Genomic DNA, 11,905 nt, shown 5'->3' with positions numbered 1-11,905 from the left:
TGCAGCTATCATCAGAGGCCATTTCTGCAACCAATGGACTTGCCCTTTTAAAAACAAATACTGAGACTCAAATGTGGAATTTTAAATAAAAGAATATCTTCCACAATACAGAACAGACTGCAACACTGGAGATTAACCTGTGTGAACATGTTAACAAGTTTTATTTCACCAGTAATCAATGGCTTTTCATTTACTAGTCATCCATTCCCATTTCTTTTAAAAAATAAAAAATAAATAAGTAAACAATAAATCTCATGTTCTATTTTCCCATAGCCTTATAAACATCATTAAAATAAAATCAGTACATTTTTTTAAAAAAGCACATACATAATCCAAGAAAACCCTTCATTCGTCTTATGTTTAACCAACACATGCCTCAAGGGGAAATTCAGACCTCTTCCACCAACCTCCATGATGTCCACTAGCAGCTTGGGCTCAATTCAGGCAGCCTGCCTCAACAAAGGGTCATGAAGTACAAAATTATCAGCATAAAATATTTGTATTGCAAGATTACAGTACTTCAATTTTCTATAAACTAAAGCTCCTGTTTCTGAAATCTAATCTGTTCAAGGAAGACTCTCGAGGCAAGAAATTCCACGAAGACTAATGCACTGATTTGCAAAAGAAGTCTCGTCCTTGCAGACTGGATTACAGGCCAGAGAACAATACAGGAAACCAATGAATGCTCTTCCCTGTTCCAGAAAAGCTTGACAGTGACAATATTTTGGCTCATTTAATTCTTTTGGCCTCTGTTTAGACCTGAAATCCCTGTTTCCAGGGTCTCTGCAAATCCGGACTTCTGCTCACAACCAGAGGAAGGGAGAGAACCAGTTAAGAAGCAGTCAAGAAATGGTTCTGGGTTGCTCAATGCACTGCTATGCCTGATTTCAGTACATTCGGTGGGACTGTAGTATTCTTCCTGGAGTCCACTGGATCTCCACAACACACCATGTTTCGGTAGTTACAACTTCAAGAACTCCCTTCTCCTCGTAACCACAAGGATCTCCACCAAACACAACAGCAGATATCACCATGCAATGAGGATTAAGACATAATTCCAAAAACAGGATTATGGCGACAAATATTAGGACCATATTCCTCATAATCTTTCTTGGTGTTGCATACTTCAAAGAATTCTGGCTGAAGAAAAAAAGAAAAAGAAGAAGCAGCATTTGAAAAAGTACACAAGTCAAGATAAGGGCAAAATAGCAATAGCAATAGCATTTACATTTCTATACTGCTTATCAGCGTACAATATTTAAGCCAACTGCCCCCAACAAGCTGGGTACTCATTTTACCGACCTGTGAAAGGATGGAAGGCTGGGTCAACTGTGAAGCCGTGGCATCAAACTCCCAACCTTGTGGCTGCAGTACTGGCATTTAACCACTGCACCACCAGAGCTCCCTACTTTTACAAGGCAAAACTACTTTGTTTTAGAATTCAGGTAACACAATAATTTCCATAACACATAGTGCAAAGAAATTAGAAAGCAACATGCACTAGCGGAACAAGATAGATTGCTCTAGCATCACATTTCCACATCAACCCTTTTGGAAACTTCAGCAGGAACAGTCATAATGTACACACAGGAACTTAGCATTACAAAGTGTTATTTTTCTTCTTGAAAGATCAAAGGGCCCTTTCACACTACACAGTTATAAGCACTTTGATTCCATTTTAACTGCCATGGTTCCAGCCTATGGAATCGTGAAATTCATAGTTTGTTTTATGAGGTATTCTGTGCCAAGGAGCTCTAATGCATTGTCAAACTACAAATCCCAGCATTCCATCGGATGCAAGTATGGTAGTTAAATCAGAGTCAAAGTGCTATAATTGTGTTGTGTGAAGGGGGCCTAAGATCAAGGCACTTCATCAGTTTGTTCTAAGGCTTGTTCAAATGTAAGAGACAAGTTTTAAAAGCAAGATACAGTTGGAACCTGTGCATGCATAATACAGTAGGTGCTTCTGCATGCATGAACACTAAGCTGTTCATGCAAAACTAAAAGCATGCTCAACAATAGAAAGAATGCTCAGCTAAAGCCAATCTTCTGGGGAGACACCTGTCTCTTGACAAAATGTCAGAGCAGAAGATGATCCCCAAGTATCTTCCAGCACAACTATTCTGTAGCAAAGTGATTTTATAAAGAAACATACTGTTGACGCGAGCATAGAACCTCCAAACCAGACTGCATAGCGCTGCATGGGATGACTGATCACTTGAACTTCAACAGGTTTGGGCTGCAGAGCAAAACACAACTTTCAGTTCACCATATTATCAAACACAGCGCAAGCCTTGACTGTCCTGACCTGCTTGCTAGTCAGAAGAGCCAATGTAACAGCACTGTACATTTGAAGCCACTGCTAGCAAAGAAGGCATGTGAATATCCAATTGTAACCAAGTTGGTACAGTTTTCCTGTTCAGATTTCACAGTTTCTTTGCCCACCTCCAAGATCTTGGTTCCCCTGAGTCCCAGAATCTGTTACAAACCCACACACACCCTATTGCAAGAAAGGAGTATAATAACACATCTCAAATTCAAGCATCTAAAACAAAATCTGTTGCTACAAGAGAGCTTGGAAATATTATTTTATAGGAGCATCATCTCAGAATCTTCCCAGCTGTTACAGTCAAGGGATTCAAGGGAACTGCAGTGAAAAAAGAACTTTTCCAAGGTCTGTCAGCTAGAATCACAGCATTGCCCTCTACAGTCCAGAGAAATAAGTAGGAAAACCAGAATTATCTTTGTTGATATCATTTTCAGACTGGCAATAGTGACACTCTTTTCTAAAAAGCATCTCCAACTGTCAATAAGCATCATGGCTTCTGGGGAGGGTGCTATCATGGCAAAAACATCATGAATGTTTTTGTCACAACATGCCACAATCAGCTCTGAGTGCTGGAATCCCTTCGAATTGGGAAAAATCAAAAGGCAGTCAAATGCACTGATCATCTCATCATCTCCTCATGTGTGTCTGTAGAGGAAATATAAATCATTTTGTCGTTACCACGGTGTCTCAGAACTAGGTTTTTTTCCTTGCATGGATGCTTGTAGTATACTTGTTAAAGCATTATTTGATTTTCAGGCATAGTTATTAAGTATGTGCACTTGTTTTGCTCACTCGAACCTTTAATAGATGGTAAAACCTACCTTTATCCGGCCACCACTGAGCTCTTCACTGATTCTCAGTCGAGCATCAACTACTCTTTTCAAGTCTCTCTGTAACCGACGTCCAAAATCCCTGAACATCGTGGAGCCTCCCGAAAGAACCACATTCTATAGGATAAAGAAAAGCTTATTTCTTTGGCTATGTGGCCAAACGAAGAACAGGACTAATGAAATCAATGTGTACACTCCACATACACTGGGGAAGGAGCAAGACACAAGTGTGATCAGGCATGTTAAACCTGGCCATGTGGCCAAGCAGCCCTGCCAATGACCCATTCTGTTATATATGCAGAGATGTTTATTGTTTCAGTTCTTGTATTTTATTTCAGCCTTTTTTTTTAAAAAAAATGATAAATCTTTTTTAAAAAACATGAAGGAAGAATGTTGAAAAAGGATCTATGTCTCCCATAGCAACAGCCTGTATCTTCTTAGAGAAGACCCCAAATTTGATTACTATGCAAAAAGAATATTTTAACAGAGTGCTCTATAAAGCACAGAATGGTTTATGGCACAGGTTGGAAATACGACTTTTTGTTTTAAATACAGTTCTCAGGATTCCCCACAGCCAACATGGTCCCCAACAGCCATGCAGGCAGGACAGGTCCTGGGAACCTCCAAAAAATCTCCAAGCTCTGATCTAACAAGCTTCAGAATTTCTCCCTAATGCTCCAGCGTAGTTGCAAAGTGATCCAATAATAACAGTCTAACTTCATCCAGGGGCCATTCAGACTACCTTTTACCCCGGATCAGGAACCGAATTATGCACGTGAAGTTCATATTCGCCCCACATCTCCCACAAGCGAATCCGAGGTTTGGACAACCATTTCGGGGCAAATGCCCCTTAGTGCAGGTCATTTGGAATCAGGGTAAAAGCTGTATCTTTTGAAAAAACCTGGGTTCGGCAAATATGAACTTGCCCCCGATCATGATCAGGGCAAGTTCAGGGGAGGGATTTAGGTCAGAGGGAGGGCAGAGGGCATAACTGTAGAAAGGGTGCCAAGAGTGACGGAGGAGGAGGAGGATGGAGAAGCCGGGGGGGAAGAAGGGGGGCATGGAGGGCAATTGGGTTAACGGAGCAGGAGGAGAAGGAAGGAGCCAAAGAGTGCCAAGAGAATTGGGGACAGAGGAGGAGGAGGAGCAGGAGGAGGATGAAGGAGCTTGGGGGAAGATTGGGGCCATGGAGGGCAATCTGGGTAACAGAGCAGGAGGAGGAGAAGGAAGGAGCAGAACGAAGGGTCAAATTCAGGGGAGGGAATTAGGTCAGAGGGAAAGCACAGAACGGAACAAACTTCCCTCTCGCACCAGGCAGCTTTCCCTCTTTTTATTTTTTTAAAATTATTTTTGACAGACTATGCGCATGTTTTTTGCTACAGGCAGATAGATATAGAATGTGCCTGCCTGCCTGTTCACTTTCCCTTTCATTTCCTTGCTTCGCTTCCAGCAGCAAGGCACTTTGCAAAAGGCTTTTTTTCTATGGAATGCTACAATGCAAATGTTACAAACATTTCTGTTTCCAATTTGGCAAATTGATACAGAATGCTTTTGCTACTGTCTCTAAGGAATTCAGGAGTAGCTGAGGGAAAGCAAAGAATGGCATTTCGAGGTGAGGAATTTACAGTGGTACCCCGGGTTACGAATTTAATTCGTTCCGCCACCGCATTCGTAACCCGAAAATCTTCGTAAGCCGAAAAAGCCATAGGTGCTAATAGAGAAAGCCGCGATTTCGTGCGAAAAAGCGCCGAAAAGCACCAAAAAATTTTTCGTAACCCGAAATAACCTTCGTAACCCGGAACAGTTTTTTTCAATGGATTTTTTTCGTAACCCGGAAATTTCGTAAGGCGGCGCATTCGTATCCCGGGGTACCACTGTATTATTATTATTATTACCTGTGTATGAGGCACTTTGGGGTGGCAAGGAGGGAGGATGCAGAGATGGCATTAGATTGCATTTTGGGGTTGAAAACGGGGCCAAGGGAAGATCCATAACCTGTAGTGACCCAAATACCCACAACACACACACACACACAGAGGAGGTTTTAAATTTGGCAAAATATGTGCATACTGGCACCTGGTTTTTTTTTTAAAAAAAAAGGGGGGGGGGAACACACTTCCGATTGCCCAATGGGTGCAGGAAACGTTACCTATGACTAACGTGGAACTACATTTGATTGTCAGCAAAGGTGCCTTCATTTTAAACCGATTTCTCCGCAGGACATTCAGGGTTAAAATGCCCTGATTGAGGTAGTGAGCACTTGCTTCCGGAGGGATTCGGGGGGGGGGGGGGATCTTCCCAGTTCCCTCCAGCGCAAAAAGTTTAGTATGAATGGGGCCCCAGTTTATAATCCTCCCCATGCTAGCCCATTTTCAAAAGAATTCGTTGAAAATCCTATCTTCATTCTAGCATTCATAGCATGCAGTCAATATATTGCTGTGGTTTGCTCTGTGCTGCACAAGATTTCCACAATCTCCTTATCTAGTATTGGTGTAGTACCACTGCAAACAAGGGCCAGCGGTGAGGAAAGTATTTCGAATAAGCTACCAGCTGAAGCCAGAAGAATTGCAATATTAAATCATTACATTCCAACCAGGTATGTATGTCATGATGATGATCAGACAGTGCCACCTATCTATCAAGCTTGGTTTTTAAACTGTCCCTTCAAGCAGACTCAATTAATTTTGGAAACTTTTCTTGCCATCACCAATCTTCACTACTTAGGACTTGGATTTTTATGTTTCATATATATTTGCTGCAACAGCAAGCACTACTTTATGTTCATCGAACCCTTTGAAATAATTCTGAATAATTCTGAATTTGATGGCTGCAAATCTTAGTGAGACTAAATCCAGTGAGTATGGCTCAGGACATACATATTGGAAACAAGGGAGAAAATCAACATATTTTCCCAGCTTTCCGGCCAAGAAAACCTTCAAAAATTATATTAATCTGAAAGCAATTTAAAAATAAAACACCAATGCAGGAAATTAAAAGAAAGCAGCAGCAAAGTGAGTATGCACTGAAAGAAAATCAGTTGCATGACCATAAAGTAATAAACAATAAAGTAAGCATTAAGGCTTAGACAATTATCCTTTTTGATAGATTTACTTATTCTTGTTGGCACAAAACTAGAGCAAAACTACATACAAAATATTTCTTGATTCAGTAGGGACAGTCCCAATTAATTCTGTCAACCCACTTTTTCAGTTGCTTTTAAAATTACCCAGTTTCTCTTTTCTACTACCACTTTTCTCCATTGTTCTTAATAATAATAATAATAATAATAATAATAATAATAATAATCATCATAATAAATTTTATTTTTATCCTGCTTTTCCGCGATGATCAAAGCGGAAGCAACTAGCTTCCTCTAGTTGCTGAAAACTGCATTCAAAGTGTCAAAGTAGTTTGTATTCAACTAAGTAGATGTAAGAGGAAAGGAAGAGGCAGAATCTTGCCCTTCCCAATAGGTGCAAGCAAAAACAAACAACTGCAGCCTAGTCGGTGTTTTTCATTAATAACATTTGCCATTTTGACCGTACTGTACTGCTGCTGGGCCACATATGTCCCAGTTTTGCTCTGTGAAACGTTGGAGTAAGGAACCAACCTACTACAATTTTAAGATGAATAGCATAATCATCACATATAGATGATTAACTGTGAGCCTACAGCTTCCTCAACACTGAACATTCAGAAAAAATTCACAACATGATTTGCCTGAAAGCTGTGATAACAGGGAATAAATGTCTATTCTTAAGCACTTCATTCTCCAGCCTTCTCTGGACTTTCCCACTGTTTTCTCTGTTAGGGTGATAGCAAATTAAGAATTTAAATGAATGCCCTTGATTTTGATACATAAATTTGATACTCATCATCCCTTCTTATATTGTTTTTCACCTCCAACCATGTGCCAAGGTTGATCCCTCCCCCCCAATTTCAGATACAAATTCATGACTAGTCAACAATAGCATCTCCCTAATGAATTTAGGGATGAATTTAAAATATTACTTTTTTTAAAAATGGACAGTGACTAAAAGGAAGGTGATCAGAGCTCCTTCAGACTGCAAATGGGCAGGGGGAGTTGGATCACTCTGAGATATGGAACTCAGTTTATCATCTCTGATTGCTTCCTCACATGGCCAACCTTGCTGAAAAGAGCACAATTTGCCAGCTGAACACAATAAGAGAACACTGACTGCTGTTCAGAAAGCAGCATAAGGAGAGAATACAGAGCACACCAGGGAAGACCTAAGTAATTTAATCCCAGGTGGAAGAGATTTTAAAAATGGAACCAAAAGGAAAGGCTGAAATTAATAAAAGCAGTCTGGGATAGGCCTCCTGCTATGGAGAATGCAATGGGACTCTCAAATAGAGCATTTAGTATTTAAATGACTAACATACTCAAGCAATAGTTAAAACACAAAAAGGAAGGAACCAGCAGGGAAGGAGCAGTAAGCTTTGTTATTACTAAAATGCTAGCAATCAGTTTCTTCAAAGACAGTCCACATAAAGAGGTGGCTCTCAATCTTTCTTCTGTTCTTTTCCCTCCAAGCTACCTTTCCATTTTACTCCATTTCTTAAGACACACATAAAACAGTGGCCAGAGATGTACATCTTAAACCCATCCATGGCCAGGAAAGTCTAAGGGTCACTTCCTCACATACAATAAACAATTAACTTACAGAATTCACTGTCATACACTAGCTACTAGCTTTGGGGGGGGGTCATTAATATTAGACAAATTTATGGCAGATGGGAGGGCAGAGAGAAAGAAAGCTATCAATAGCTATTATCAGCCATGGTAACTAAACAGAACTGTTTATATATGCAGACAGTGTGTGTTTGAATATTTTATTTACTAAGGTCTAATGTGCACTGCAGAAATAATGCAATTTGACATCACTTTAACTGTCATGGGTCCATCCTATGGAATCCTGGGATTTGTAGTTTGCTGTGGCACCACAGGTCTCTGACAAAGAAGGTTAAATATCTCATAAAACTACAAATCCCAGATTTCACACCTCTGGGCCATGACAGTCAAAGCGGTTAAAGTCAAACAAGTCACTTTAAAATGAGCAAGACAAAAGTAATGATATGTTGGGAAGTCAGTAGTCTCTACACTGGTTCTGAGTTAAACAAAAGGCATTCAGGTCAATGAAGAAGATACACATCTCCATAAGATTTTTTTAGATTGTAAGCCTGAGGGCAGGGAACCGTCTGACTAAAAGATTGTATGTATAGCGCTGTGTAAATTTACAGTGCTTTATAAATAAAGGTTAATAATAATAATAAGGTTAATAATAATAATAATACATGTTGCAAAATAGGACATATTATGAAAAAAAACCTTTCAGGATAATGCATGCATATCAACTTGCGGGCTGGAAACCCATAAATTACAAAATCAATAAAAATAGCTTGCAGAAAAAATATCAAATCAGACAGAGTAGGCAATGTTTTCAAGATTGTACAATGATCTTATTATGTACCAGACAGTATCCTGTGTTCATAAGTATTCCATTTATTCTCTCTTGCCCTTTTGAAAGTTTCAAATGACACCCTGTTCCTGTTGTGTACTGTCATGTATGCTAGGGTCATCTCTGTGGTGCCACCTATATTCCCATTCCCAAGAGAAATCTACCAGGCCACTACCACTGGTGTTGTCCACCAATAATTATTTTTTTTATTCTAGTGAGCATATTTTTATTCTAGACAGCATTTAATTTTTGGTAAGCAACAGTGTATGTTTTTGTATACCAGGAAATATAAATTAAGTCAAGAATTTTTCCCCACAGCAATGTGTGATGTGCTATAATGAATTCTAATACCACATTAGAGATCCAACAATGCTCAGAAACATTCATATGATGAACCAAAACAGAAATTAATGGAACTCCACCAGAACGAATGCCTTCAAAATCAGGACAATTTTCCATTATATCTAAAATAGATTTGTCAAATTGGTGGGAATAATTTAAGAAATCTATGTAACTCGAGTGTGGGTCTTCAGTTCAATTAAATATACTTTAGCAACTCCCCATCACACAAATAAATACCATTCCAAAATCATACCTTATATAAAGGACGCCTTACATCAATAGGGCAGTTCTGTATAACTTCATCAACAATATCAGAAATCGATTCCATAAAGTCTGGATTGGAAAACTAAAAATACATACATACATATATATGAGGGAGGGGTAGAAACAGGGATGATGAGTTTATTGTACCCAGAAAGATGGCATCTGTATCCACAGATTCAACCATCTACAGCTTGAAAATATATATATTTTTAAATTCCAAAAAGCAAACCTTGATTTTTGCTATTTTATATAAGTGACTCTGTTTTACTACCCCAAGGTACCAAGACAAAAAGAAACTCTCTCCCGACCACATGAGGAAATCTGAAAAAGCTGATATCACATTACCATACCTACTTGTAAATAAGTCGACCTGGGATTTTGGGGTCAATTTTTGGGCATAAATTTTTAGATGTATAGACGACTATTTACGGTATATAATGGGACTTGAGAATCTACACATTTTGGTATCCATGGCTGTGTGTCTGTGAGTGTCCTGGAATCAAACCCCAATGGGTACTAAGGGCCCACTGCAGTGAAAAGGTTAGATCTGCCTTATATATTAAGCATTCACCTAATAGATGCAGTTGAATAGAACTGCATGAGAGACCAGACTGAAGGACTGGCATAGAAACCCAGAAGGTGTGGCAGAAAAGAGAAGCTCTGTTCTCCATATCTAACACAGGAACTAAAATGTTGAGCCAGAACTCCCTGTGCTTCTTCCCAGCAGGCAAGTACTCTATCCAAACACCGTCCCTGCCATTCTTATGAACTTATCAGATTTCTATGGCATCTTAAAAACTAACAAAATGCACTGTCATCGGCTTTGACAGTTAAGAGCCAGTTTCATCAGATATATTCCATCCCCAAAAGAACTCACTGACTCTAGTAATAATCACGTTTTATGTCCAAATCAGATATGGGCAACCTGTGACCTCCCAGATAGTGCCACAGGGCAACTCACATTATCCCACATTATGCTAGGGTTGACGGGAAATTGCAGTCAACAATATCCAGAGCGCCAGAGTTGCACACCCCAAAACCAGAGATGGCCCTCCAGATGTAGTAAGACATTAGCCCTAGCCAGCATATCCAGTGGGAAGATTGTTGGGAATGGACATCCATTTACATCTGGAAGACTATCTGATCCCCATCTCTGTTCAAAATGCACAGATCTAATTAGCAATAAAGCTGTTATTATACTAAGAGTACTGCCCTTCAGATAATCAGCAGGCCTAAACTAGCTCTTGTCAAGCAAAACCATTAGTTTTAAGCACCACAGAACTTATCAACAGAACTGTAGTTATTCTGTGTGGTCAAGTCATTTCTGATTTATGACCTTAAGGCAAACCTATCATGAGGTTTTATGAGGCTGAGAGTGTGTGACTTGCCAAAGTTCACCCAGTGAGTTTCCATGGCCATGTGAGGATTCAAACCCTGGTCTCCAGAGTCACAGTCCAACACTCAAACCACTACACCACACTTTTCATGACAGAGTATCATCAAGTAATCAAATCAAAGCAAGATGCAATAGAAAATGTTCTTCCTCAAAATCACTTTAGTTAGAACTGTAGGGTTTAGTTATAACTAAAGTGACTTTGAGGAAGTACATTTTCCATTGCATCTTGCTATGATTTGGTCACTAGGTGGTGCTCCATCACAAGAAGTGCTGCTTTATTTCTTCTTCCTACTTTTACTATTACTGTTATTATTAAAGTTGAGGCAGTAGCCTTGTGTCTTACCTCTGGATGAAAGAAGATTTCTGGCCCAAGAAACCTTTCATAACCAACGTCTATAATAAACTTATTGCTGTTGATTGCATTGATGCCTGTGTATTGCTTTATCCACTTTCGTGGATCTACATCATATTTGGCAAATTCTTTTACTATGTCAGGGCAAATGTAACAGTACTTTTCCTGTGAAGAAATATAATGAAATATATTTATTTTGTTGGACTGACAAAACATGCCAAAATGAATAATCAGCCCCAAGTTGATAGTGCAACATAGTTGGGGAACTGCAAACTGAGTTTACATTCAGTTAGTGCCAGTTCTGTGCCAGTTTACTTGGAGGAAGAAATATGAATGCAACTGAATAAAAGAGAAGCAACAGAGTTTGAAGCAGCCTCTCATCTTCTTTAAAATATGCTTCTTTTGAGCAAAAGCACAGTCAAGGGCAGAGAGGAAAAGTGCATTGCCTCCCCAGTAACAATTCTACCACCAACTAAAATTGCTCTTTAGTCTCCACATTTTTATCACTGCAGAATGAGACACTGAAATTCATTCATTCCTAGAATTATTATATTTGTTGTGTTTGCATTCCCTTGGCTGCCCCCATTCTCTGGATGCCTAAACTGTGTTTCTATAACCTTAAAAGAAGTTTTTTAAGTTACTGCAATGCTAGAAGGTTGGGCAGTGAAGGAAAATTTCATGAAGGGGGGCAAAACTCTAAAGGAGGCAATGCCTTTATTTTGACACCCACTCCACATAAATATAATCCCAGGCACATGGCTCAAGCTGAAAAGAATTCTCTTCTTCAACTGGTCTTCCAGATGAATGAAAAAGAAGAGATAGCCCTATCCAGCACAATGACATGGAAAACTCCAGTGCCAGAGGTAGTCATCTGAAAACTTCTGGTGCTCAAATTCAGCACAGAGTAAGGCT

General features: G+C 39.5%; 1 protein-coding gene across 5 annotated transcripts in view; it reads right to left on the bottom strand.

The window, feature by feature from the left end:
- Positions 1-223: 223 nt before the first annotated feature.
- ACTR3B (actin related protein 3B) overlaps positions 224-11,905 on the bottom strand; it is a 37,025-nt gene continuing 25,343 nt past the window's right edge. For 3 of the 5 annotated variants that reach the window (XM_042475854.1, XM_042475858.1, XM_042475857.1), the window contains 5 exons: positions 10,985-11,158; positions 9,235-9,327; positions 3,151-3,276; positions 2,156-2,239; positions 224-1,136 (listed from right to left, as the gene is read on the bottom strand). In XM_042475854.1, the coding sequence (XP_042331788.1) occupies positions 888-1,136; positions 2,156-2,239; positions 3,151-3,276; positions 9,235-9,327; positions 10,985-11,158 (726 nt within the window). In that variant the 3' untranslated portion in view covers positions 224-887. Of the gene's footprint in view, positions 1,141-2,155; positions 2,240-3,150; positions 3,277-9,234; positions 9,328-10,984; positions 11,159-11,905 lie in introns of all 5 variants that reach the window. The other 2 variants (XM_042475855.1, XM_042475856.1) reach the window with 2 other exon arrangements.

The sequence above is a fragment of the Sceloporus undulatus genome, chromosome 6, assembly GCF_019175285.1.
Source record: "Sceloporus undulatus isolate JIND9_A2432 ecotype Alabama chromosome 6, SceUnd_v1.1, whole genome shotgun sequence".
In the NCBI taxonomy this organism is placed as follows: Eukaryota; Metazoa; Chordata; class Lepidosauria; order Squamata; family Phrynosomatidae; genus Sceloporus; species Sceloporus undulatus.
Note: the sequence above shows the minus strand (reverse complement) of the source record. Positions and strands in the feature narration are given on the sequence as shown.